At 43.2% G+C, this 26,642-nt stretch overlaps 1 protein-coding gene across 4 annotated transcripts in view; it reads left to right on the top strand.

The window, feature by feature from the left end:
* The window catches only part of ipo11 (importin 11), an 837,351-nt gene that overhangs the window by 420,530 nt on the left and 390,179 nt on the right, over positions 1-26,642 (top strand). For all 4 annotated transcript variants that reach the window (XM_068034109.1, XM_068034083.1, XM_068034101.1 and 1 more), the window contains exons 23-24: positions 10,169-10,248; positions 17,156-17,236. In XM_068034109.1, the coding sequence (XP_067890210.1) occupies positions 10,169-10,248; positions 17,156-17,236 (161 nt within the window). The remainder of the gene's footprint in view (positions 1-10,168; positions 10,249-17,155; positions 17,237-26,642) is intronic.

Consider the following 26,642-nt stretch of genomic DNA (forward strand, 5'->3'; position numbering starts at 1 on the left):
CTTTTCTTCAATCTTGCCCAAATTTATCCTTAGGAATTGAAAACAACAAAGATCATTAACATTATCAACTTCAAAGAAAAACATTTCCATCAGGGAAGACAACATTTTAGATAAAACTCCAGTTGTTTAGAAATTTTAACATCTTTTTGTAAGATGTTTCTAACCCAAGGATTGTTTTTGGTACAACCGAGATTAAATAAACAGAATCACCTCAAATATCTCAAATTCCAATTCACAGCAATAAACATTTAAAATTCAAAACTGCCAGTGTTATATGAGTGAGCCTTTATATTCAGAATTAAAGACTCCCCTGTTCCTTGACATAATGTGGAAGTTCATTGTGGCTGCAAATGAAATTCCAGTTTTCCCAACTTAACAGGTTAGTTAACCTTAATAATAATTAAACACAAAGCAGAATAGCTTGCACCTTTTTTTTAAAAAAGAAAGATAAATTACGTAATTTTTCTATTTTTTCAGGCTCTTTCTAAATAACTAAGAAAATGTTACATTGGATTTCTGCCCAACATCTTCAACGCTCTTATCTCTTACAAAGCAAACTGTTCTGTGCCTTTTCACAGTTGCAAAAATAACTTTTAAATAAAAATAAGACACTACATCAGCATCTTTAATTTAAAATATAATTCCATTTTTATATCCTATTTCTGGGTGCACAATCTTAAATTGAAATGAACACATTCAATAATCACATCCACACTTACTTAATTCTAAACAACTTAGAAATATTAATTCCTGTAATGTGTTATAAATTCAAAGTGCCAAAAATCTGCGTTAAATTCCCATTCCTGAGCCCAAGGAGCGCACACAGCTTCAAATGACTCACAACCAAAACATGCTTCAAGTTTCACACAAAAGGTATTCATAGGGAGGACAAGTAAAAACTTATGCCTTTAATGTCAACAGCCAGACTTCAAAAGGTTAATGACTTTTAGCTCTGCAGAAAAGAGCACAGGCATACACAGATAAGAACAAACATTCATTCACGGAGGCTTCCAACATTCAAACACACACATACTGAAAACAAAATTCAGTCGCCATTCTCTTACCAACAGAACAACTCTCTCACACACACTCATTTTTCTCAGCAGTTTTTGACTTCTGCTGTGGACCTTTTAAAGCTTGTTTCTCCCTCTTAGCTATAACCAAGGTTTTTCTTTTATTTTTGGACTGTCTCTGGTATGCCGTGACCCAGACAGCTTTTAGCAAATCAGGGTGGCAGGTAGTACCTTGCATATTCTTATTTGTGGCTTTTGATATGACAGCAACAGGGACTCGTGTGCCTTTGGGAGGTGGGGGGTGGTGGTGTAACAACAGGAACAATGGAAGAAGGTACTTCTGGAGGGTCCCTCGTTTTGGTTGTTTCCAGTGTTGAGTGTAATGGGTGATCGCTCCACCATCAGATACACAAGTAATCCGGATCGTCCTCCCTTTCCAAGAGGAGCTCGCCTCCTGTTTTAACGGTGGACATCAGAGCTTGCTGCCTACCCAACTTCCCTTTAAGTCCGTAAATTTTCAGATCACACTGAGAGTGGTCTGCCTGTCGGCACTGGTTAAGTTTCACATTCTCCCAAGTTTAAGAATTCAATTCTTCCTCCTGCTGATCACATTTAACCATTAGTTAGTTAACCTGTAAACAAGTAAAGCTTTGTTGCTGAAACATTGCTGTGTTTTGCTGCTTGTCTTTCTCTAAACTTTGGACTTGTTTTTCCAATCGCTTAATCTCCTGTTCTTCTTTTGTTGTGCCCAGTCGTCACTTTTATTAGCGTAATGAAATGCGCCACAGGCAAAGTAGGTCTTTTGCCTTCTCTGCTTTCAACTTTTTGTCGTCCATTCTCCCTGGAATGAACTCAGCTACTTCATCGAAGGGAGCTCTCTCTTCCTTTGTTAAACATTCTGTCAACAAAATGTGGACTTCGCTATCTGACACTTCATCTAATTTCTCCTTGTATGTCGACAGAATTCTTGTTCTTCTCTGACATCCTTTCACTTTTAACCGACTGGCAGGTTCTACTGATCCCACAACCCCAAGGCTTTTCTCCCCTGGCATGATTGATGACCGATCAAACACTACCAAGGTCCCTAATCACTAACACCATATATTCTAAATCCTAGTCTGGCCCCATCTGGGGTGACAATTGTAAGATTTAGAATCTTTCTTATAATTCGTTCTTGGACCAGAATTCGGGCAAGGAGACACCTGATGTTGTGATATCTGGATGATTTATTAAGACAGAAAGCAATACTTTACAAATCCAAATCAACCAATATCCTAATCCAGGTGGCCTTTACTCTCCTCCAGCTCTGGTGACACAGACAACTTGTGACTCCTCTTGTCTCTCCCTTTGTCGTCATCAAATTTGTGTGCCAAACCTCTTCAGGTCTGTTCCTTTATTCTTTGTAGCCAGTGGCTACTCCTGTGCACTGATTGGTTGGTTCATACAGATGGCTGTTTCGATTGGTCTTGCCATTTCATTTGTCAATGCTTCCATCTACACATTAATCATGATCACATGGGCAAAACAATATGTCCTTAGTGCACAAGCAGTCCATTATAATCTTGAGGTCCTTTAGTTCATCCATTTCCAACTAGGCGACTCCTGCTTTTCTGTTACATTTTGATCACAACTTCTTAAATAGTTTTCAATATCTGTTCTTCCCCTTTATCTGTTCATGTTATCAGACCGCGTTACAATCTGGTTTTGGTTGACTCAAACTGTACAGGCAACATTTTTTTCAGTAAGGCACACATCTAAACTTAACTCTTCATTTACCAAAGTTTATACAAAGCATGGATATACATAGATATAGGTGCACGGGTGGCTCAAAGATTAGTGTGGGAGAAATGGGTTCTGATTCATGGGGCACTGGCACCAGTACTGGGGAAGGAGAGAGCTGTTCCATTGGGACGGCTTCATTTGAACCATGCTGGGACCAGTGTCCTGGCGAATCGTATAACTAGGTTTTTAGATAGGACTTTAAGCTAATTAGTTGGGGGGGGGGGGGTTCAATTGAAGAGAAGTTTAAAAAATCCAAGAAACGAGAGAGCAGAGGTGCAGGTCAGTGAAGAGGCGAAGGGTAATCAAAGTATGACAGAAAGGGGCAGAAAATATAAGCAGAAGAGTGCAGCAGAAATTAGAACCAGAATGAGTAATAATGGTAAAAAGTCAAAGCTTAAGGCAGCATTTGTAACAAGATAGATAATTTGACGGCACAAATAGAAATAAATGAATATGACTTGATAGCTATAACAGAGGTGTGGTTGCAGGGTGACCAAGACTGGGAACTCCATATTCAAGGGTATTCGACGTTCCGGAAAAATAGGCAACAAGGAAAAGGAGGTGGGGTAGCTTTGTTAATAAAGGAAGGTATCAGTGCGGTGTTGAGTAGTGATATAGTTGCAATAGATTATGATGTGGAATCAGTTTGAGTGGAAATCAGGAACAGCAAGGGGAAGAAGTCACGGGTGGGAGTCGTCTATAGGCCCTTGAAGAGTTGCCTCACTGTAGGACAAAGTATAAATTGGGAAATAACGGAGGCGTATAAGAAGAGCACCACAATTGTCATGGGTAATTTTAATCTGCATATTGACTGGACAAATTATATTGGTAGAGGTAACATGGAAGACGAATTTGTAGAGTGCATCAGGGATTGTTACTTAGAGCAATACGTTGCAGAACCTACCCGGGAACGGGCTATTTTAGATCTAGTAATGTGTAATGAGGTAGGATTAATCAGAGTTATCGTAGTTAAGGATCCTCTAGGGGGTAGCGATCACAACATAGTAAAATTTCAAATTCAGTTTGAGGGCAAGCAAGTCGGGTCTCAAACCAGTGTCCTCAACTGAAACAAGGGCAATTACAGAGGTATGAAGAAAGAGTTGTCTAAAGCAGGCTGGGAAAATAGACTAAGGGGAATGTAAGTGAATGAGCAGTGGCAGACATTTAAGCAGATATTTCATAACGCTGAGCAAAAATTTATCCCGGTCAAAAAGAAGGACTCGATGAGAAGGATAAACCACCCGTCGTTAACAAAGATGGTCAAGGAGAGTATCCAATCAAAAACTAAGGCATACAAAGCGGCGAAAACTAGCGGTAGGTCAGAGGATTGGGAATTTTTTTAGGAACCAGCAGAGGATGACTAAAAAGCTAATAAAGAGGGATAAAATTGATTATGAAAGTAAATTGGCAAGAAATACAAACAGCAAGAGCTTCTACAGGTGTATAAAAAGAAAGAGAGTAGCTAAAGTGAGCGTGGGACACTTGGAGGATGTGACTGGAGAATTGGTAACAGGGAACAGGGAGATGGCAGATAATTTAAACCAATATTTTGCATTGGTCTTCACGGTGGAGGATACTATAAACATCCCACAGATATCTGGTAAATAAGAAGCTAATGGGAGGAAAGATTTGTAACAGTCTGTATCACGAGGGACAAAGTATTTGACAAACTAATGGGACTAAAGGCAGACAAGTAGCCAGGACCTGATGGCCTGCATCCAAGGGTTTTAAAGGAAGTGGCTGCAGAGATAGTGGAGTCATTGGTCGAAATATTCCGGAACTCACTGGATTCCGGGAGGGCCCCAGCGGATTGGAAAACTCCTGTTCAAGAGGGGAGGAAGACAAAAAGCAGGAAACAATAGGCCAGTCAGCCTAACATCGGTCGTTGGGAAAATGCTAGAGTCCATTATTAAGGAAGAAATAACAGGACAGTTAGAAAAGCTTAACGCAATCAAACAGAGTCAACATTGTTTTGTGAAAGGGAAATCATGTTTGACAAATTTGCTAGAGTTCTTTGAGGATGTAACAAGCAGAGTTGATAAAGGGTAGATGTAGTGTATTTGGATTTCCAGAAGGCATTCGGTAAGGTGTCACATAAAAGATTATTGTACAAGATAGGAGCTCACGGTATTGAGGGTAATGTATTAGCCTGGATTAGTGAGTCGGGATTAATGGGTCTTTTTCAGGTGGAAAGACGTAACTAGTGGAGTGCCACAAAGATCAGTCTTAGGGCTTTAATTAGTTACTATCGATATTAATGACTTGGAGGAGGGGGCTGAGTGTAATATATCCAAATTTGCTGACAATACAAAAGTAGGTGAGAGGGCATGTTGTGATGAGGACATAAGGAATCTGCAAGGGGATATAGATAGGTTGAGTGAGTGGGCAAAAACTTGGCAGATGGAGTTTAATGTAGGAAAGTGTGAGGTCAGGCACTTTGGTAGGAAGAATCAAAAGGCAGACTATTATTTAGATGGAGAGAGACTCCAAAAAAGTGCACCACAGAGAGATCTGGGTGTTCTTGTACATGAAGCACAAAACGTTATCATGTGCACCAAGTAATTAAGAAGGCAAATGGAATTTTGGCCTTTATTGCTAGGGGGTTGGAGTTTGAAAATAGGGAAGTCTTGTTTCAACTGTACAGGGTGTTGGTGAGGCCGCACCGAGAGTACTGTGTACAGTTTTGGTCCCGTATTTAAGAAAGGATATACTGGCATTGGAGGCAGTTCAAAAGAGATTCAGTAGGCTGATTCCTTGGGGTTGACTTATCAATAACAGCTAAACGGGTTAGGCCTTTATTCATTAGAGTTTCGAAGAATGAGGGGTGATCTTATTGAATCGTACAAGATTCTTGGGCGGCTTGACGGGGTAGACGTTGAGAATATGTTTCCACTAGTGGGGGAGTCTCGAACTAGGGGACATAGTTACAGAATAAGGGGACACTCATTTAAAACGAAGATGCGAAGGTATTTCTTCTCTGAGGGTAGTGAATGTCTGGAGTTCTCTACCCCAGGGAATTGTGGAGGCTAGATCACAAAGTATTTAAAGAAGAGGTAGGTAGGTTTTTGAAATATCGGGGAGCTGAGGGCTATAAGGAGCTGGCACGAAAGAGGAGTTGAAGTCTGGGGCCGTCCAGCCATGATCTTATTGAATGGCAGGGCAGGCTTGAGGGGCTGAATGGCCTACTCTTGCTCCTTTTTCTTATGTTCTTATAATACTAAAGATATAATAAGTCCATTTCCTACAGCATAGATCTTTGAAGGTGGCAGGACATATTGGGAGTGGTTAGCAAAGCATATGGGATTGTGGACTTCATAAATAGAGGTATTGAATAGAAAAGCAAGGAAGTTGTGGGAACCTTTATAAAGCTCTGGTTAAGCCACAACTAGACTATTCCTTCCAGTTCTGGTCACCGTGCTTTTAGGAAGGATGTGAGGGTCATTTAGCAGGTGCAGAGGTTCCAGGGATGAGGGATTTTAGTTACAAGGTTAGGTTGGAGAAGCTGGGATTGTTCTCCTTGGAGCAATGGAGACTGAGGGGAGATCTGATAGAGATGTACAAGCTTATGACAGGTTTATATAAGGTAGACAAAGAAAAACTGTTCCTATTATCTAATGGTGCAAGGACTAGGGGACACAGATTTAAGGTTTTGGACAAGAGATGCAGGGGGAATGTGAGGAAGAACTTTTTTATGCAGCGAGTCGTAAGGGCCTGGAACTCGCTGCCCACAAGGGTGGGGGATGAAGAGAGGATCGAATCATGGATAAGTTACGGCTCAGAAGGAGGCCATTCAGTCCATCATGTCTGCGCTGACTGAAAAAACTAGCCGCCCAATATAATCCCACTTTCCAGCACCTGGTCTGCAGCCTTGCAGGTTACAGCACTTCAGATGCATGTCCAAGTACCTTTTAAAAGAGTTGAGCATTTCTGCCTCCACCACTGATCTGGGCACTGAATTCCAGACACCCATCACCCTTTGGGTGAGAAAGATTCTCCTCGTGTCCTCTCTAATCCTTCTACCAATCACCATAAATCTGTGCCCCCAGGTAATTGACCTCTCTGCTAGGGGAAACAGGTCCTTCCTGTCTACTCTATCTAGTCCCGTGATAATTTTGTACACCTCAATTAACTCACCCCTCAGCCTACTCTGTTCGAAGGAAAACAACCCTAGCCTATCCAATCTTTCGTCATAGCTGCAACTTTCAAGCCCTGGCAACATTCTTGTAATTTTTTGTAAATTTCCTCTGTACTTTCTCCAAAGCAATTATATCCTTCCTGTAATGTGGTAACCAGAACTGTATGCAATACTCTAGTTGTGGCCTAACCAGCGTTTTATACAGTTCCAGCATTGCAGCCCTACTTTTGTATTCTATACCTCGGCCATTGAAGGAAAGCATTCCATATGCCTTCTTAACCACTCTTATCTACCTGTCCGGTCACCTTCAGGGACCTGTGGACATGCACTCCCAGGTGTCTCACTTCTTCTACCTGTCTCAACATCCTCCCTTTTATTGTGTATTCACTTGCTTTGTTTGCCCACCCCAAAACCTCGAGGATGAATGATTTCAAAGAGAAATTGGATGGACATTTCAAGGAAATAAACTTGCGAGACTACGGGGATAGAGCAGGGGAATGGGACTGACTGGATTGGCTACGGATTTGACACAATGGGCCGTATATGACCCTATGACAAAAAGGTGGCAGATGGAGCATAATGTGGGAAAATATGAGGTTAATCACCAAAAAGCATATTAATAAATGGTGAGAAACTGTTAAATGTTGGTGTTCAGAGGGATCTGGGTGTCCTTGTACAAGAGACACACAGCAAGTTAACATGCCAGTACAAATAGCAATTAAGAAGGCGGATGGTTTGTTGCCCTGTAGTGCAAGAGGATTTTCTGTACAAGAGGAAGGAAGTCTTGATGCAATTACAAAGGGCTTTGTCAGAAAACATCTGGAGTACTTTGTACAGTTTTGGTCCCCATTCCTAAAAAAGGACATAGTGCTTTAGAAGGGATAGAACAAAGGATCACTGGACCGATTTCATAACATAAGAACTAGGAGCAGGAGTCGGCAATTCAGCCCCTCGAGCCTGCTCTGCCATTCAATACGATCATGGCTGATTTCCTCTCTGCCTCAACTCCACTTTACTGCCCGCTCTCCATAACCTTTCTGGGCTGAGGGTTGTCCTTTTGAGAAGAGATGGAGGAGAATGGACTTATACTCTGGTGTTTGGAAGAGTGAGAGCTGATCTCATTGAAACTTAAGATTCTGAGAGAGCTTGATAGGGTCGATGCTGGGAGGCTATTTCTCCCAGCTAGAGTGTCTAGAACTAGGGGTCGTAGTCTCAGGATAAGGGTCTGGCCATTTTGGACTGAGATGAGCAATTTCTTTACTGAGGGTTGTGAATCTTTTGAATTCCCTACCCCAGGACACTGTAGATGCTCAGTTGTTGAGTATATTCATGGCTGAGGTCAATAGATTTTTACACTCTTAAGTGAATCAAGAGATATGGGGATCAGGCTGGAAAGTAAAGTTGAGGTTGAGGATCAGCCATGATCTTATTAAATGGCCAAGTGAGCTTGAGCGATAATATGGTCTCATTCTGTTCCTATTTCTTATGTACTTAAAGCAGAAGATACTTACTGCATTAAATTATTTGCTTTTACCATTTATGTTGACTCCTGATGACTCCAGTTGTATACCCAGTTTAGACAGTTATTTTGGTATTTTCCATTTTTCTCTGTTTTCCAGTTATCAGGCATTTCTTTCAGATTTATTTTCCCTGTATTATTTTCTTTTTATTCTGCGCTACTAACCTTGAAATTATTTGATACTTTGTTAAATAATGCATGGTACTTGTTGAGACTGATGTACCTTACCAACTCATATCTGGCATTTGAGGAATGTATCCCAAGTAGTTTGAACATATTCAAATTATTGTTTTTTATGAACCACATGTTCAAGTTTCACTTCTACAACCATAAAAAACCAGTTTAGAGTGCTCTCCGTTATTAAAGAGTATGTCCGATAGCAACTTACAATGACCACGCATGTGCAGTAAAAACACAGAAATGAGGAAGTTACCGGCTGGAATTTTATGCCCCCTGCCCGCCACCCCCCCACAAAAGAGCAGGAGGGGAGTGGGGGGATGTAAAATGGAATGGGAGGCTCTGGGGTCCCTTCCCGACCTGCTCCTGAGCTGCCATTTTGCATGGGGCGGTGGCGTCGAGAAATGGCCTGCCCGTTCCAGGCCAATCAAGGCCCTTAAGCGGCCAGTTAACGGCCACTTAAGGGCCTCCGCCCACCGCCATGGGGATTTTACCGGTGGCAAGTGGGCGGCCCAGGCCCGAGAAAAGTCACCTGTTAAAGGTCACCCTGTGCCTCATGGAGGGCCGCCCCCGGTGTCCCAACCACCCCTAATGCCCAACACATACCGTCCCCTCAATTGACCACCCTTGCCTCGCCGGGGCCTGACCAATGACCCCCGGTGAGGCCCCAAAAAACTTACCTTTTCTCAGGGCCGTCCTTCTTCCTCTTAAAGCTGGTTTGCAGTCCCAGCAGTGGCCTCCACTCCCGATGGTGCGGCTGGGACTAAGAGCTGCCAGCCCACTGATTGGCCACCAGCTCCATTAGGCGGGACTTCCTGCCCCAATGAGGTGGAAGTCCCACCTCAGACCAATTAAGGGCCCAGGCAGGCAGAGGCAGGATCACGACTGACTTTTAATAAAATTTTGGCCACTGTCCGAGTTGCCCTGCTCCTCGAGAAGCTTCTCTATAATGCTATCTCGCTAGGAGACTTAGCATTCAAATACAAAACTTGCAGGACTTACATGATAGATACCCACTAAACACACCAGATGGAGTTACAGCTGCCCATTCTGCTGTAAGTAACATTTTAGCGTTGAGAAGTTTTATAAGTGTGAAGTCTCATTCCTTCAGCTTTTAATTACTGTTGGCAATAGATTTAATTTTTTATTTTTTCTTCCTCTTTCAATCCTTTCTTCCTTCCCTCCCTCTTTCCTGCCTTTCTTCCCTCCGTCCTTTCGTCTTTCTGTTCTTAGAGCATCGTAGCATGACCGAGTCATCAGGAACAGAAATCTGAATAATTGAAGGGCCGTTATGGCTCTTGTGTTTTCCTTTCCATAACTGTGTTTCATTCATTTTATTCACATACCTGGATGCAATTTTCCTGTAACTGAAATAACTCCCATAAGGGTGGAACGATTGCAGTATTCAAGATTTTGTTCAATGCCTTTACATGCAATTACTGGCTGGCCTATCAACCATGTGTATTAATTGTTAGATAAACTAAAATGTTTCATTGTACTTCCCTTTGGCTCTAATTTGTACTTTGTTTTCTTTAATTCCAGAGCTTAGTTCTGAAAATGTAAGGACTTGTTTCCAGATTATAAATGCTTACATTTTCTTGACCTCTTCAGAATTTTTGCAGGTAACTATAAAATCTTCTGTTTTTTTCTGAATAATCACCACTATCAGTACCACTTCAAGAATCAAATTGTTGCATGGAATCATCAGATTTGAAGTCTTTTCCTGGTACTTTTACTGATGTTACTTCAGTTCTTTCATATTGCCAAGCTTATTTATTTTTTTGAGCCAGTTACTCAAATTATTGTACTAAAACAAAAACAATTAAAGACTTGATGTTCATTATAATTAATTTTAAAGTTTATATATTTCCTTTTTCCACATTTGGAGTATTGCCCAGTTTGATCGGTAATGGGGAAGCTGTGTGCTGAGTATGCACGTAAAAATGGTATCATACCATTGGGTGCCTCATGCAGTTTTCTATTCTTGGGATTTATGAAGCTCTGGGATCTACCCCATTACACCACTGTTTTTGTGACTGAAGACTTTTTGCTGTGCATCTTAGATCTCCTGCTACTAAAGGACAGTCTCCAATCTCTCCAAGAGTAGCAAACATTTTTGTCATTTACCTGATCTGTCCTGGTTAAAGTGTATTTTTCAGGTTTCTTGAGTCGAAAGCATCAGCAGTGCAATATGAATTTCAAGAAAATAATGCTAGACTGTCAATTATAGGACAAGCAGACAAAACAAACAAGCTATGTTCTTTAGCAACGAAAAGAGACTAACACCAATAGTACGTTAGCATAGCAGGGATGAAGGCACTGTGTAGAATTTGGGTAAAATTGGAATTTTACACAGAGCATGAAGCGTGCCTCCCAGATGGGCTGTGGTTTTAGGAAACTCCTCTGGTATTGTCCTATGCAATACATCTCAGATAGAGTTGGTACCTTCATGGGTAAACATGCTGACATCAACAACTGGCATAGGCTTTAAATATTGTGCAAAATGCAGTCGTCTATTCGCAATTGTTGCTTACAATTTTTGCATTAAATGCTTGTCCTCTTAACGTGATGGACAGGATCTTTTGCCCTTTTAAAAATAATTGCGGGTCAGGACTATTTCTGTGTCCCAACCTGCATTTGCCGGCACTCATTGGCATGTATTATGGGAGGTGGCCTCCTAATTGTTCACCTCTGTGTCTGCCGTCCAATTAAGGGCGGTGGGCAGGTACCCGAGGCTACAGATCCAATCAGAGGGCCCGCAGCCTTGGAATAACAGCAGCTTCACCAGCATTGTGTACCATCTACCATTGACCAGAAACTGAACTGGAGTAGCCATATAAATACCGTGGCTACAAGAGCAGGTCAGAGGCTAGGATTCCTGAGGCGAGTGACTCACCACCTGACTTCCCAAAGCCTGTCCACCATCTACAAGGCACAAGTCAGGAGTGTGATGGAATACTCTCCACTTGCCTGGATGGGTGCAGCTCCAACAACACTCAAGAAGCTCAACACCATCCAGGACAAAGCAACCCGCTTGATTGGCACCCCATCTACAAACATTCACTCCCTCCACCACCGACACACATTGGCAGCAGTGCGTACCATCTACAAGATGCACTGCAGCAATGCACCAAGGCTTGTTAGACAGCACCTTCCAAACCCGCGACCTCTACCAACTCGAAGGACAAGGGCAGCAAATACATGGGAACACCACCACCTGCAAGTTCCCCTCCAAGTCACACACCATCCAGACTTGGAACTGTATCGCCGTTCCTTCACTGTCACTGGGTCAAAATCCTGGAACTCCCTTCCTAACAGCACTGTGGGTGTACCTACCCCACATGGACTGCAGCGATTCAAGAACGCAGCTCACCATCACCACCTCAAGGGCAATTAGGGATGGGTAATAAATGCTGGCCTGGCCAGCGTCGCCCGCATCCCATGAATGAATAAAAAAATAGATACACTACAGCAATGCACCAAGTCTCCTTCGACAGCATCTTCCAAACCCTCGACCTCTACCACCTAGAAGGACAAGGACAGGAGATGCATGGGAACACCATCACCTGCAAGATCCCCTCCAAGCCACACTCCATCCTGACTTGGAACTATATCACTGTTCCTTCACTGTTGCTGGGTCAAAATCCCTTACTAACAGCTATGTGGGTGTACCTACCACATATGGACTACAGCAGTTCAAGAAGGCAGCTCACCACCACCACCTCGAGCAGTTAGGGATGGGCAATAAATGCTGGCCTAGCCAGCGATGCCCACATCCCATGAATGATTGAAAAAAAAAGCAGAGCTTGGCACTGCTGCTGTTGGAGGGAGACTGCAAGGGTACCTCCATCATGAGGCGCTCTCTGAAAATATTTCCATTGTTTTAAAAATGAACTATGGCCACAGCTCCCAAGCCAACCATGTGGAGGCAGCTGTGGCCCGCTGATCCCCTGCGCCCCGTTGGAGTGGTCTAAAAGAGGCCCCGTGGACCTTACATGGCTTGCTGTTCACAAGCCGCCTCCAGGCACCTGCCAGGCTTTAGCCCCAGTGGGAGGCCCGTCTCATATCTGCCCACAATTGGGCACTTAAATGAGCCAATTGGCTACCCGCCACTGCCAGACAGGTAGCCTTTTCCACTTTTCCCCACCTTGGGCAAAATCTGCCTGAGCCGGGAACTCGTTGGTCCTCCGACCCAATGCCTTCCTGTTCCACCTTCCTCCCAGTCCCGCCTTCAAGATCGCGTCTGCGGGACTAGGAAGGTTCTGCCCAATATTGCTACTGGCTACATTTTTCTATAGTATATGCCAAAAACAAAGGTGACCGCGGTGACTGCAACAACTACCGTGGAATCTCCCTGCTCAGCATAGTGGGGAAAGTCTTTGCTCGAGTCGCTCTGAACAGGCTCCAGAAGCTGGCCGAGCGCGTCTACCCTGAGGCACAGTGTGGCTTTCGTGCAGAGAGATCGACTATTGACATGCTGTTCTCCCTTCGTCAGATACAGGAGAAATGCCGTGAACAGCAGATGCCCCTCTACATTGCTTTCATTGATCTCACCAAAGCCTTTGACCTCGTCAGCAGACGTGGTCTCTTCAGACTACTAGAAAAGATTGGATGTCCACCAAAGCTACTAAGTATCATCACCTCATTCCATGACAATATGAAAGGCACAATTCAACATGGTGGCTCCTCATCAGAGCCCTTTCCTATCCTGAGTGGTGTGAAACAGGGCTGTGTTCTCGCACCCACACTTTTTGGGATTTTCTTCTCCCTGCTGCTTTCACATGCGTTCAAATCCTCTGAAGAAGGAATTTTCCTCCACACAAGATCAGGGGGCAGGTTGTTCAACCTTGCCCGTCTAAGAGCGAAGTCCAAAGTGCGGAAAGTCCTCATCAGAGAACTCCTCTTTGCTGACGATGCTGCTTTAACATCTCACACTGAAGAATGCCTGCAGAGTCTCATCGACAGGTTTGCGTCTGCCTGCAATGAATTTGGCCTAACCATCAGCCTCAAGAAAATGAACATCATGGGGCAGGATGTCAGAAATGCTCCATCCATCAATATTGGCGACCACGCTCTGGAAGTGGTTCAAGAGTTCACCTACCTAGGCTCAACTATCACCAGTAACCTGTCTCTAGATGCAGAAATCAACAAGCGCATGGGTAAGGCTTCCACTGCTATGTTCAGACTGGCCAAGAGAGTGTGGGAAAATGGCGCACTGACACGGAACACAGAAGTCCGAGTGTATCAGGCCTGTGTCCTCAGTACCTTGCTCTACGGCAGCGAGGCCTGGACAACGTATGCCAGCCAAGAGCGACGTCTCAATTCATTCCATCTTCGCTGCCTTCGGAGAATACTTGGCATCAGGTGGCAGGACTGTATCTCCAACACAGAAGTCCTTGAAGCGGCCAACATCCCCAGCTTATACACACTACTGAGTCAGCGGGGCTTGAGATGGCTTGGCCATGTGAGCCGCATGGAAGATGGCAGGATCCCCAAAGACACATTGTACAGCGAGCTCGCCACTGGTATCAGACCCACCGGCCGTCCATGTCTCCGTTATAAAGACGTCTGCAAACGCGACATGAAATCGTGTGACATTGATCACAAGTCGTGGGAGTCAGTTGCCAGCATTCGCCAGAGCTGGCGGGCAGCCATAAAGACAGGGCTAAATTGTGGCGAGTCGAAGAGACTTAGTAGTTGGCAGGAAAAAAGACAGAGGCGCAAGGGGAGAGCCAACTGTCCAACAGCCCCAACAAACAAATTTCTCTGCAGCACCTGTGGAAGAGCCTGTTACTCCAGAATTGGCCTTTATAGCCACTCCAGGCGCTGCTTCACAAACCACTGACCACCTCCAGGCGCGTATCCATTGTCTCTCGAGATAAGGAGGCCCAAAAGAAAAAAAAAAATGCCAAACAGCTGTGTCTGTGTGGTCAGACAGTGCTAGTATGGCCCACTACATCAATAATTGGATGCCTTTTTCAAAGTATAATCCTGCTACTGTGTGCTGTCTGGATATCACCTCGGTGTTTAGCCAGGATAGACAACATCGTAACAGATGCTGTGTTGCCTTTCAGTTTAAGGAGCTTATTTTTTAAGACGTTTTGGGCATTTGGCATTATTTGGTTCATTGGACAACCATCAGATCCCATGTTTCAGCTTGAAATGTTGTCAGTTTGCAGTTTGATCATTTTCTGGATGCAAATATCTTCATTGGTCACAAGATTTCTTCCATTTCTCTTGATCCCACAAGTGATTCAAAAGATAGGATTAATCAGAGTGAAGTTTATACTGATAATTCTGTCTTGGGCTGGAAACTGTATTTCTTGAATATCATGGTAATGAACAGAAACACCATTCCACAGTAACGATCTCATAGTTGGGGGAATCAAATATTGCAACTGCACTTGGAGATTTTTTTTTTGGGCTGGTTATTAAAAGGTAACTGAAATCTATCATTGGTAGATACTTCACCTACTTACCACAGGGGATCAACTGATGGAGTTGATAACATAAAATGGAAAAAAATGTAGTGTTTTCCAGCTATGACGGTTAGTCCTTAATTCCTGCATTTTGTAGAGTATTCCAGCATCTATTTCATATTGATTTAAAAACTAGTTCTTCTTCGGTTCACATTATGACTATTTCAGCTTCTCATTATCTATTTATAGTTCGATCATTAGTAGGTCATTTGAGGTATTTTGGAATTGTGCTGAGTTAAATTTCACCAGTTCCTAATTGGGAGCTTAATTTGGCTTTTCACAAATTAACATACCCACTGTTCAGACTCCTTTGATCATGTGCAAGCTAGGCATATTCGAATGACTTCCCAATAGTAGTGCGTTCCTCCTCCTCCTTCATGTAATCGTCCATGGAAGCAGATATTATGGAAAGCCTAGACAGCTCTGAGTTCTGATGAAGGGTCACTGACCTGAAAAGTTAACTCTGCTTCTCTCGCCACAGATGCTGCCCGACCTGCTGAGTATTTCCAGCATTTCTTGTTTTTATTGCAGTTAAATATTGGTGGCTGAGGATGGATATTCTGTAATTTCTCATTCATTATTTTGAGGTTTCCCCAACTTACAGGAAAATTAGTTTCTACAATCATGGATGATTAATTACTTTATACTAGTACATTGTAGAATTTTTCAATCAGACTTACCATGAACTTGCAAAAGTACCCACAAACAAAATATATTGCATCAAGAGGACTTAATAATGCAAAGGCATTCTGATCTGTGGAATAAACATCTGTTGACAGGGATGTGGAAAGATTGGAGCATTGTTCCATGTTTTCTTGGCTTATCCAGCTTATCAAGTAAATCAGCAGTGCATTTGAGAAGATTCCAGATAATTCCCAAATTTGAATAAATCCAGTAATGTATATTATTTACTAGTTTTCTCAGATGATCCCTTATCTAAACTGTTGAATGGCAGGCTTCATTCACTTCCAACACTTACTAAGGACTGCCCAACAAAAATATGAGTGCAAATGTGGAATAATATCTTATCGAGGAATGTACTTTTGATTTATTAACAGAAAATGCTGGAAATATTCAACAGGTCAGGCATCTGTGGAGAGAGAAACTGTGTTAATGTTTCAGGTCGATGTCCTTTTGCAGTATTTTGCCTTTGTATTAGCTATTTTTTAATATGGTCTTTTTTTGTACAATAAGCATCACTATCCTCTTCATTTTCTTTATGATCTGTAAACTTCTGGATAGCATCGTTGCTATAGATTGGGAGGCCCTTGATCAGATTTGAGGCAAGTGTGACTAGTTTTCTAGCTTTCGCAAGTACTACTTTGGAGGTGCTCCCAGTCAGTGGTGCCATTTAATAGTGAGGAGAAGAGCTGACTGAAGAATCTCATAGACATAAATATTTGACTTCTTAAAAGCAACAAACTACTTTGAGCAATTTTTCAAAATATAGCAATGGAATAATTTGAATAAAAAGTTCTATCCCTAGACATTACTACCCCTTTAAACACCAAAATAAAAACCGAGCAAGATTAACATTTGTTGAAGCTTTCCAATTAGCTTGTGCTGGGAGAAAGAGGGAGGGCACTTTCATTCCAGCAGATAGGGCAGAATTGAAACTCATCAGCTGTATAATTAAGCTTCTCTTACTAGTCTTTAGCCTGTTCAAATCCATCAGAATGCATAATAGAAATCTGTACTTTGTAACCTATTTAAAAACAATGTTCAATTTATGACTTCATGAGCAGAAACAACCTTGTACCATAAAATGGGTTATAGTGTTAAAACATAATTAATACTGAGCCAATAATCTTTATGTAATGCTTGTATGTATTGGATTAGTTTTGAGAACTTTCCTTAAAACTGCATTACCAATGCAATTTTTGGTACTATTTCAGTTCGCTGAGCTATCGTTGAGGATCAGCTATATTCTCTTCGCTGACATATCTATTTATATTGACATTTGTATACAATAGTTATGCTGTGTGGCTATCAGAATATGCAGTTAACTTATTTTACAGTTTGATGTGAGCATGAAAATCATTTCTTGCAGAATTTTGCAGCTGTTCTGTGCCAATCTTTCTGTGAGCTGATGCAAGATATCACCACTGAAGGACAAGTTCAAGTACTTAAGGTACTGATTTTATTTTATTGTTAGTGTGATGGGAGTTTTCAACTATTATTTTTGCAAAGAGGATTGCTGATCCAGATGTTCCATGCAGGAATATAAGTTCTGATAATGTAACTGTTGCTAATATGTACATGTGATTTTACCTCAGCTGGGTTAAATTGAGTCCTCCCTGTCCTAGTCTCATATGCTGTGGCTTTCACATGCTCTCCCACTTCAAGTCTTAATTCCCAGTAGTTCCACAGCTCCTTCCAAATCAGAGCATTATTGCAATGTGGCTTCCTGAGGTTTGTAATATCCCTGTTCCTTACCAATCTCTGCAATCTCCCAATTTCAACCTAACCTCAACTCCCATGACTTCCCTGAGCAGGAGCCTCCTCTCCCTGCCATCCGCAAGATCATGTGCTGGTATCTGCATGCTACCTCCCAGGCTCTGGCATCTCATTCTCTCCTCAATGTCGAATTGAGGAATAGAAAAGGATGCAAGACTTTGGTTGGAGTTGCTTATAGACCTCTAGTTAGCAGATTAAAGTAGGATGCACAAACGTGGAGATCTGATAAGTTTATTTCACAAGCACAGTAGTTACAACTTCAAATTTTCACAGAGGCTGGGGAAAGCACAACAGCTGGAATCCTAAACGCAACTCATTTCTTGAGTCTATTCAGGACAGTGTTATGGAATAGTATGTTCTTGAACCTACAAGAGAACAGGCCATCTTAGATTTAGTATTGAGCCTGAATTAGGAAATAATCTAATGGTAAAGGAGCATCGAGCTAACAACGACCATGACTTATATCAATAAAAGCAAAATACTGCGGATGCTGGAAATCTGAAACAGAAACAAGAAATGCTGGAATCACTCAGCAGGTCTGGCAGCATCTGTGGAAAGAGAAGCAGAGTTAACGTTTCGGGTCAGTGACCCTTCATCGGAACTGTTTTCAGGCTCTCTAGACTTAAGTCAGTGAGGTATGAACAGAGTGAGTCTACAGTAGTGTCAACACCACTGTCTCATAAATCAAGAGAAAAACTCTTAATTCAAGTGATTTGGTATAAAAATTATGAGTTGCAGTTTTTTTTTCTAAGCATGCACCAGTATATATTGATATTTTATAAACCTCTTTAATGGTTTGTTTAATATCTACCAGGTGAGAGCTCCTGACAAAAATCGTATCCTGCATCTGAAAATGCTTTACAAAAAACTTTTTTAAAATCCCATGTTATCCCTGCACGTGTATCTGCACAGGAGGCGGACATTAGGCCCATTTTGCCTTTGTCCACTCTTTGGCAGAGCTATTCAATTAGTTGCACTTCCCTGCACTTTCCCTATAGCCCTGTTAATTATTTTGCTTCAAGTATCTAACCAAATCCCTTTTACCCGCATTCCTACCAATTTTAGGCATTGCCTCTTGCTGAGGGTTACTGTTCAACTGGGTATCTCATCCAAGTAGCTATTCAACCATGAAGGGCATCAGAGATGAGCATAACCTTATTTTCACCCAATATTCTCTCACAATCACATGTGAATACACACAAACCTAAGCATGTATGCACTTTCTGGCAGAGCTCTCCAGACAGCAATTCAGGAGCAGAAATTCTGTCTGACTTTTCCTCTTCATAGTTCATTGGACAATGAGACTCAATAGGGCCACGTGCACTGCCCTGTTCGACCCAGCAAACTGAGCACACACACACAGGAACAGAGTGCAGGGCCTTTCTTCCCTGGACAGCTGAATATTTGAACACTGGCCTGCAGCAAGCCCCACACCCACCGCCCCCGCCATGGCCCTCCGATCCCAGTATGTCATGGTTTCTGCATTCATCCAAGCAAGCTGGATGACTCATTGATAACGTGCATGTGCTTCTTTCTGTGGTTGTCTCCAGAAACCCTTCCACTACTTCACCTTAAAAACCTTCTCAAGCCCCATCTTTTCAACCAAACTTTGTCATCTCTCCAAACTCACACAATAACTTGTAATCTACTCCTTCAGTTCCTTCACCTTTTCTTTCCCCTATCCCCCTCACAGGACATTTTTCTGACATTAAAGAACCGATATAATTTCAAATTGTCATTGCTGTAAATGCTCCGCCTGGCGAAGTGCTGAGACATTTAGATGAGCAAGTTCCAAAGCTCAAGTCTTTGTCATCTTGGCCAGGCAGCAGTAAGTGCACTACAATTGGCCTCAGAATCCCTGGGTTGGAGCGAGAGACAAAAAAGAAATCACCCAGGATTTCTGCTTCCGCTTACTAATACAGAAAGAACGCCTGGAAACTGAGAACATAAATATATCGGTTAAAAATAAAATCCAGCTCAGGTGTGATGGACTGTAATGTGAAGAAGATGTTCACCCTCAATATATAAACTGGGTGGTTTTATTTTAGTTTAAAAAAAAGTCAACAGATGAAACTCTCCGCCGCACAAAGGCGGTGGAGGGGTGCCACCACCACCCGGTAAACGGGACCTGGAACAAGCAGAGATCAGCAGCCGCCAGCCTCTCAATCCGGTGCCGGGGAGGAGGGTGGGTGGAGGTGGGGGGGGAAGGGATGTAGAAAGGTATGTAGAAGACCCATGAAGAGTGGACGCTTGGGCAAGTTACCATATGGCTGCCAGCACCCATGGAATTACATTGTCGCATGAAGCACTGCCATCGGAAGAGGAAGAGAGCAAACCTGGAGGAAGGTACAATATCGTGAGAGAGACCAGCACAGGCCTAGAGCCCGCACCCAGCCTCCAGCTGATTTCAAGAGCCGCCACTGGTGAGGTCTCTCACATTGCTGGCAGTGGTCGGTGGCTTGTATGCGCTCTCTTTTTCCTGGGTCTCGACCTTACCCACAATTGCAGGCTGTTATATGCAGCCACCAGCAGCTTCTCATCGCCACCATTGCCTGCCTCACCTGACCTTTCAGTAATGGCGCGCAGCAAAATTCCAAGATTTCTGAGCCTACTCGCAAGGTTGTGAAGGAGGCGTAATTTTACCCCGAAATTGTGACTCTCTTGGTCGATTTGCAAGAGTTGGAATGTCTGAGTCTACCCATGTGGATTTCTCAGCAGCTTGTTTAAGATGAGCTTACACATGGCGGTTGGATTTTGGAGTTGTCAGATACCCAGCTGATGAAAAAAAGTCTTCCAATACATAATGAAATTTATATATTTATATTGAAGCACATTGACACTGACCGGAAATTTAGGAATATAGGAGCAGGAGTAGGCCATTTAGCCCATCGAGCCTGCTCCGCCATTCAGTATGACCATGGGTGATCATCCACTTCAATGCCTTTTCCCCCACACCATCCCCATATCCCTTTATGTCCTTGGCATTTAGAAATCTGTCAATCTCTGCTTTAAACATACTCAATGACTGAGCTTCCACAGTCCTCTGGGGTAGAGAATTCCAAAGATTCACAACCCTCTGAATAAAGAAGTTTCTCCTCATCTCTGTCCTAAGTGGCTTCCCCCTTATTTTGAAATTGTGTCCCCTGGTTCAAGACTCCCCAACCAGGGTAAACATCTATCCTGTCTATCATTTTGTAGCTTTCAATGGGATAACCTCTCATTCTTCGAAACTCTAGAGAGTATAGGCCAAGTTTCCCCAGTCTCTCTTCATAGGACAGTCCCGTCATCCCAGGAACAAGTCTGGTGAACTTTTGTTGCGCTCCCCCTATGACACTAATATACTCCCTAAGGTAAGGGGACCAAAACTGCACACAGTACTCCAAGTGCGGTCTAAGCAAGGTTCTATACAATTGAAGCAAGACTTTGCTACTCCTGTACTCAAATCCTCTTGCAATAAGGGCTTACATACCATTAGCCTTCCTAATTTCTTGCTGCACCTGCATGTTTGCTTTCAGTGACTTATTGACAACACCCAGGTCCCTTTGTACATCTACACTTTCTGATCTCTTATCATTTAAGAAATACTCTGCACATCCAAAGTGGATGACCTCACATTTTTCCACATTATATCGCATCTGCCATGTTCTTGCCTACTCACTAAGTCTTTCCAAATCGTCTTGAAGCCGCTTTGCATCTTCCTCACAACACACATTCCCACCTAATTTTGTGTCATCCGCGAGCTTGGAAATATTACATTTGGTCCCCACATCCAAATCATTGATATATATTTGGAACAGCTAGGGCCCAAGCACTGATCCCTGCCAACATGTGAATGACCCGTTTATTCCTACTCTCTGTTTTCTGCCTGTTAACCAATCCTTAATCCATGCCAGTATGTTACCTCCTATTCCATGTGCTTTAATTTTGCTAACCAAACTCCTGTGGGGGACTTTATCAAAAGCCTTCTGAAAATCCAAGTATACCACATCCATTGACTACCCTTTATCAATTCTGATGGAGTTCTTTTTTGAAGAAGTTACTAACAGATCCATCAAACATGATTTCCCATTCATAAATCCATGTTGACTATGCCCAATCAGATCATGATTATCCAAATGCCCATTTATCACATCCTTTAGAACAGATTCTAGAATTTTCCCAACTACTGATGTAAGGCTAACAGGTCTGTAGTTCCCTATTTTCTCTCTCCCTCCCTTCTTAAATAGTGAGGTGACATTTGCTACCTTCCAGTCTGCAGGAACCGTTCCAGAATCGATAGAATTTTGAAAGATGGTCACCAATGTATCCACTATCTCCATCGCTACCATTTTCAACACTCTGGGATGTGATTTAACAGGTCCTGGGGAGTTATCAACCATCAGCCCCATTAATTTCTCCAATATAACATTCTTACTGATACTAGTTTCCCTCAATTCCTCATTCCCCCTAATCCCTTGGATCTCTAATTCTGGGAGATTTCTTGGATTGACCTCAGTGAAGATGGACACAAAGTAATCGTTTAGCTTCGATGCCATTTCTCTATTCCCCATTATAAATTCTCCTGACTCTGCCTGTAATGGACCTACATTTGTCTTTGCCAAACATTTCCTTTTTACATAGCTATAGAAGCTTTTACAGTCTATTTTTATGTTTTTTGCTAGTTACATTCATATTCTATTCTCCCCTTCTTTCTCATTTTCATGGTCCTCCCTTGCTGCATTTTAAAATCCTCTCAATCCTCAGGTTTACTACTATTTCTGACGTTATAGGCCGTTTCTTTTAATCTTATACAATCCTTTACTTCCTTTGTTAGCTACAGTTAACTGCCTTTTTGTGCCTTGAAGGAATGTATAGTTGCTGCTGTAAACTATGTAATAATTCTTTAAAGACTATCCATTGCATATGTACTGTCATACCTTTTCATATATTTTCCCAATCTACCTCAGCCAATTTGCCCCATATACCTTGATCATTTCCTTTGTTCAAATTTAACACTCTGACTTCAGATTGAACTACCTCACTTTCAAACACAATGTAAAATTCTATGATCACTCATCCCTAAAGATTCTTCCACAAGATTATTAATTAGCCCTTTCTCATTACATAATACTAGATCTAAAATAGCCTGTTCTCTAGTCAGTTCCTCAACATACTGCTCTAGAAAACCATGCCTAACACACGCCAGAAACTTGTCCTCCACAGCAGTAGTCCTCATTAGGTTTCCCCAGTCTATATGCAGATTGAATTCACCCATGATTACTGTATTACCCAGGCTACATGCTTCTCTAATCTCCTGCTTAATACCATTTAATTTATTTATTGTGTAGTAGAATACAACAATTTACTGACTATGTCCACCCAATAAATGATGAAGCATGTGCTTGGTATGCTGAGATTAACTTAATGTTACAATAATAGGAGGGGATTCGAATGAAAGCAGGAATTTCATCCTGTTGAATAGGGTAAATTTCTGTCTTTTTTTGAACCAGTTTAAAATAACTTGCATTAAAATGGAAGTTGAATTCCTTTGCTGAACATCAAGATGGAGGCCTGTAAACAAATTGGCTGAGGGATTAGGTCAGGTGTTTGGACTGTAAATGAGCCGTCATACAGAGTGTTTTCCCGAGCTGGTAATCAAAGTATACTTGGCCAAAACATTGATAAATCCTATTTTCAGTATGGTGGTGGTATGTATTGATATTTTCCATCTATTTTTGTACTTCATAATTTGTTTTATTCGTTCATGGGATGTTTTTTATTCCCATCCCGAATTGCCCTTGAGAAAGTGGGGTAAGCTGCCTTCTTGAACTGCTGCTGTTCTTGGGGTGTACGTACCCAGAATTTTGACCCAGCGACAGTGAAGGAACGGCGATATAGTTCTGAGTCAGGATGCTGTGTGGCTTGGAGGGGAACGTGTAGGTGGTGGTGTTCCCAAGCATCTGCTGTCTCTTGTCCTTCTAGGAGGTTGAGGTTGCAAGTTTGGAAGGTGTTGTCAAAGGAGCTTTGGTGAATTGCTGCAATGCATCTTGTAGATGGTACACACTGCTGCCACTGTGCTTTGGTGGTGAAGAAAGTGAATATTGAAGGTGGTGGATGGAATGCCAGTCAAGTGGGCTGCTTTGTCCTGGATGGCGTCAAGCTTCTTGAGTGTTGTTGGAGCTGCACCCATCCAGACAGATGGAGAGTATTCCATCACATTCCTGACTTGTGCCTTGTAGATGGTGGACAGGCATTATGGAATCAGGAGATGAGTTACTCACCGCAGAATTCCCAGCCTCTGACCTGCTCTTGTAGCCACAGTATTTATGTGGCTGGTCCAGTTCAGTTCCTGGTCAATGGTTACTCCTAGGATGTTGATATTGGGGGATTCCACGATGGTAATGCCATTGAATGTCAAAGGGAGATGGTTAGTTTCTCTCTTGTTTGAGATGGTCATAGCCTGGCACTAGCGTGGTATGAATTTTACTTGCCACTTATCAGCCCAAGCCTGGATGTTGTCCAGGTCTTGCTGCATCTGGACACGGACTCTTTCAGTTTCTGAGGAGTCGCGAATGGTGTTGAACATTGTGCAATCATCGAACATCCCCATTTCTGAACTTATGATGGAGGGAAAGTCATTGATGAAGCAGCTGAAGATGGCTGGGCTTAGGACACTGCCCTGAGGAGCTCCTGCAGTGATGTCCTGGGACTGAGATGATTGACCTCCAACAACCACAACCATCATCCTTTGTGCTAAGTATGACTCCAGCCAATGGAGAGTTTTCCCCCAATTTCCCATTGATTCCAGTTTTGCTCGGGCTCCTCGATGCCATACTCAGTCAAATGCTGCCTTGATGTCAAGGGCAGTCACTCTTAATTCACATCTGGAATTCAGCTCTTTTATCTATGTTTGGACCAAGGCTGTAATGAGGTCAGGAGCTGAGTAGCCCCGGCAGAACCCAAACTGAGCGTCAGTGAGCAGGTTATTGCTGAGTGAATGTTGCTTGATAGCACTGTCAACGACCCCATCCATCACTTGATGATCAAGAGTAGGCTGATAGGGCGGTAATTGGCTGAGTTGGATTTGTCCTGCTTTTTGTGGACAGAACATTCATGGGCAATTTTCCACATTGCTGGTTAGATGCCAGTGTTGTAGCTGTACTGGAACAGCTTGGCTAGGGGCACGGCTAGTTCTGGAGCTCAAGTCCTCAGTACTATTACCAGAATGTTGTCAGGGCCCATACTCTTTGCAGTATCCAGTTCCTTCAGCCGTTTCTTGATATCACATGGAGCGAATCTGATTGGCTGAAGACCGGCATCTTTGATGATGGAGATCTCAGGAGGCCCCCACTCTGATGGATCACCCACTCGGCACTTCTGGCTGAAGATGGATGCAAATACTTCAGGGTTGTCTTTTGCACTGATGTGCTGGGCTCCCCATCATTGAAGATGGGGATCTTTGTGGCGCCGCCTTTTCCTGCCAGATATTTAATTGTCCACCACCATTCATGACGAGATGCAGCAGGACTGCAGAGCTTAGATCTGATCCGTTGACTGTGGGATCAATTTAGCCCCGTCTATCACATGCTGCTTCCATTATTTGGCATGCATGTAGTCCTGTGTTGTATCTTCACCAGGCTGATACCTCATTTTAGGTATGCCTGGTGCTGCTCCACAATGCTCTGCTGCATTCTTCATTGAACCAGGGTTGGTCTCCTGGCTTGATAGTAATGGTTGAGTGGGGGTTATGCTGGGCTATGAGGTTACAAATTGTGGTTGAATACAATTCTGTTGCTGCTGATGGCCCACAGCACCTCATGGATGCCCAGTTTTGAGTTGCTTGATCTGTTTGAAATCTATCCTATTTAGCACGATGGTAGTGCCTCACAATACGATGGTGGGTATCCTCAATTTGAAGATTGGTTTTCGTCTCCACGAGGACTGTGCAGTGGTCACTCCTACCAATACTGTCATGGACAGATGCATCTGCGACAGGTAGATTGGTGGGGGATGAGCTCAAGTCGGTTCTTCCCACTTGTTGGTTCCCTCAACAACTGCTACAGACTCAGTCTAGCAGCTATGTCCTTTAGGACCCGGCCAGCTTGGTCAGTAGTGATGCTGCCGAGCCACTCTTGGTGATGGACATTAAAATTCTCCACCCAGAGTACATTCTGTGCCCTTGCTATCCTCAGTGCTTCTTCCAAGTGGTGTTCAACATGGAGAAGCACTGATTCATCAGCCAAAGGATGGGTGGGGGGGTGGGTGGGGGGGGAGGCGGTAGGTGGTAATCAGCAGGAGGTTTCCATGCCCATGTTTGACCTAATGCCATGAGATCTCATGGGTTCCAGGGCAACTCCTTCCCGACTGTATACCACTGTGCTCCCACCTCTGGTGGGTCTGTCCTGCTGGAAGTACGCAGGGGTGGTGATGGTATCTGGAACATTGTAAGGTATGATTCTGTGAGTAAGACTATAGTTGCTTGACGAGTCTGTGGGACAGTTCTCCCTATTTTGGAACAAGCCCTCAGATGTTATTAAGGCGGACTTTGCTGGATCGAAAGGGATGGGTTTGCCGTTGTCGGTTCCAGTGCCCAGGTCAATGCCGGGTGGTCCGTCTGTTTTCATACGTTTTCATAGCTTCATAGTGGCTTGATACAATTGAGTGGCTTGCTTGGCAATTTCAGAGAGCATTTAAGAGTCAACCACATTGCTGTGGTTGCGATTTTTTTGATCTTGTGTTCATGTGCTGGCAATTGAAAACTTACTTCCTCCCCATCACAAATTGAGCACTGCACATTGGCATCCTCCTAACTATTGAAGTACAGGGTGGGGGGTTGGTGGTGGTGATGAAGCAGAATAAAGTTGCCCAACAGTTTGTTAAGCTGACTATCCTAGTGCGCCATTGTGAGCTTTCCATTTTCCGCACCAGTCACCCTGATCGCATATCTGACCGAGACTGCCAACTTGGTGACTATTTGCACCATGTTGTGGGTCATTTTGTGCAGAGCACCTGTGCCCTGTATGGTTCGGACTGCCCAAATTCATCTTAATCAGTCCCATTAAAGCTGGCAGAGAGCAAGTACGTCATCCCATCAGTTTGGA

Source organism: Heterodontus francisci, chromosome 1, assembly GCF_036365525.1.
Source record: "Heterodontus francisci isolate sHetFra1 chromosome 1, sHetFra1.hap1, whole genome shotgun sequence".
NCBI lineage: Eukaryota > Metazoa > Chordata > Chondrichthyes > Heterodontiformes > Heterodontidae > Heterodontus > Heterodontus francisci.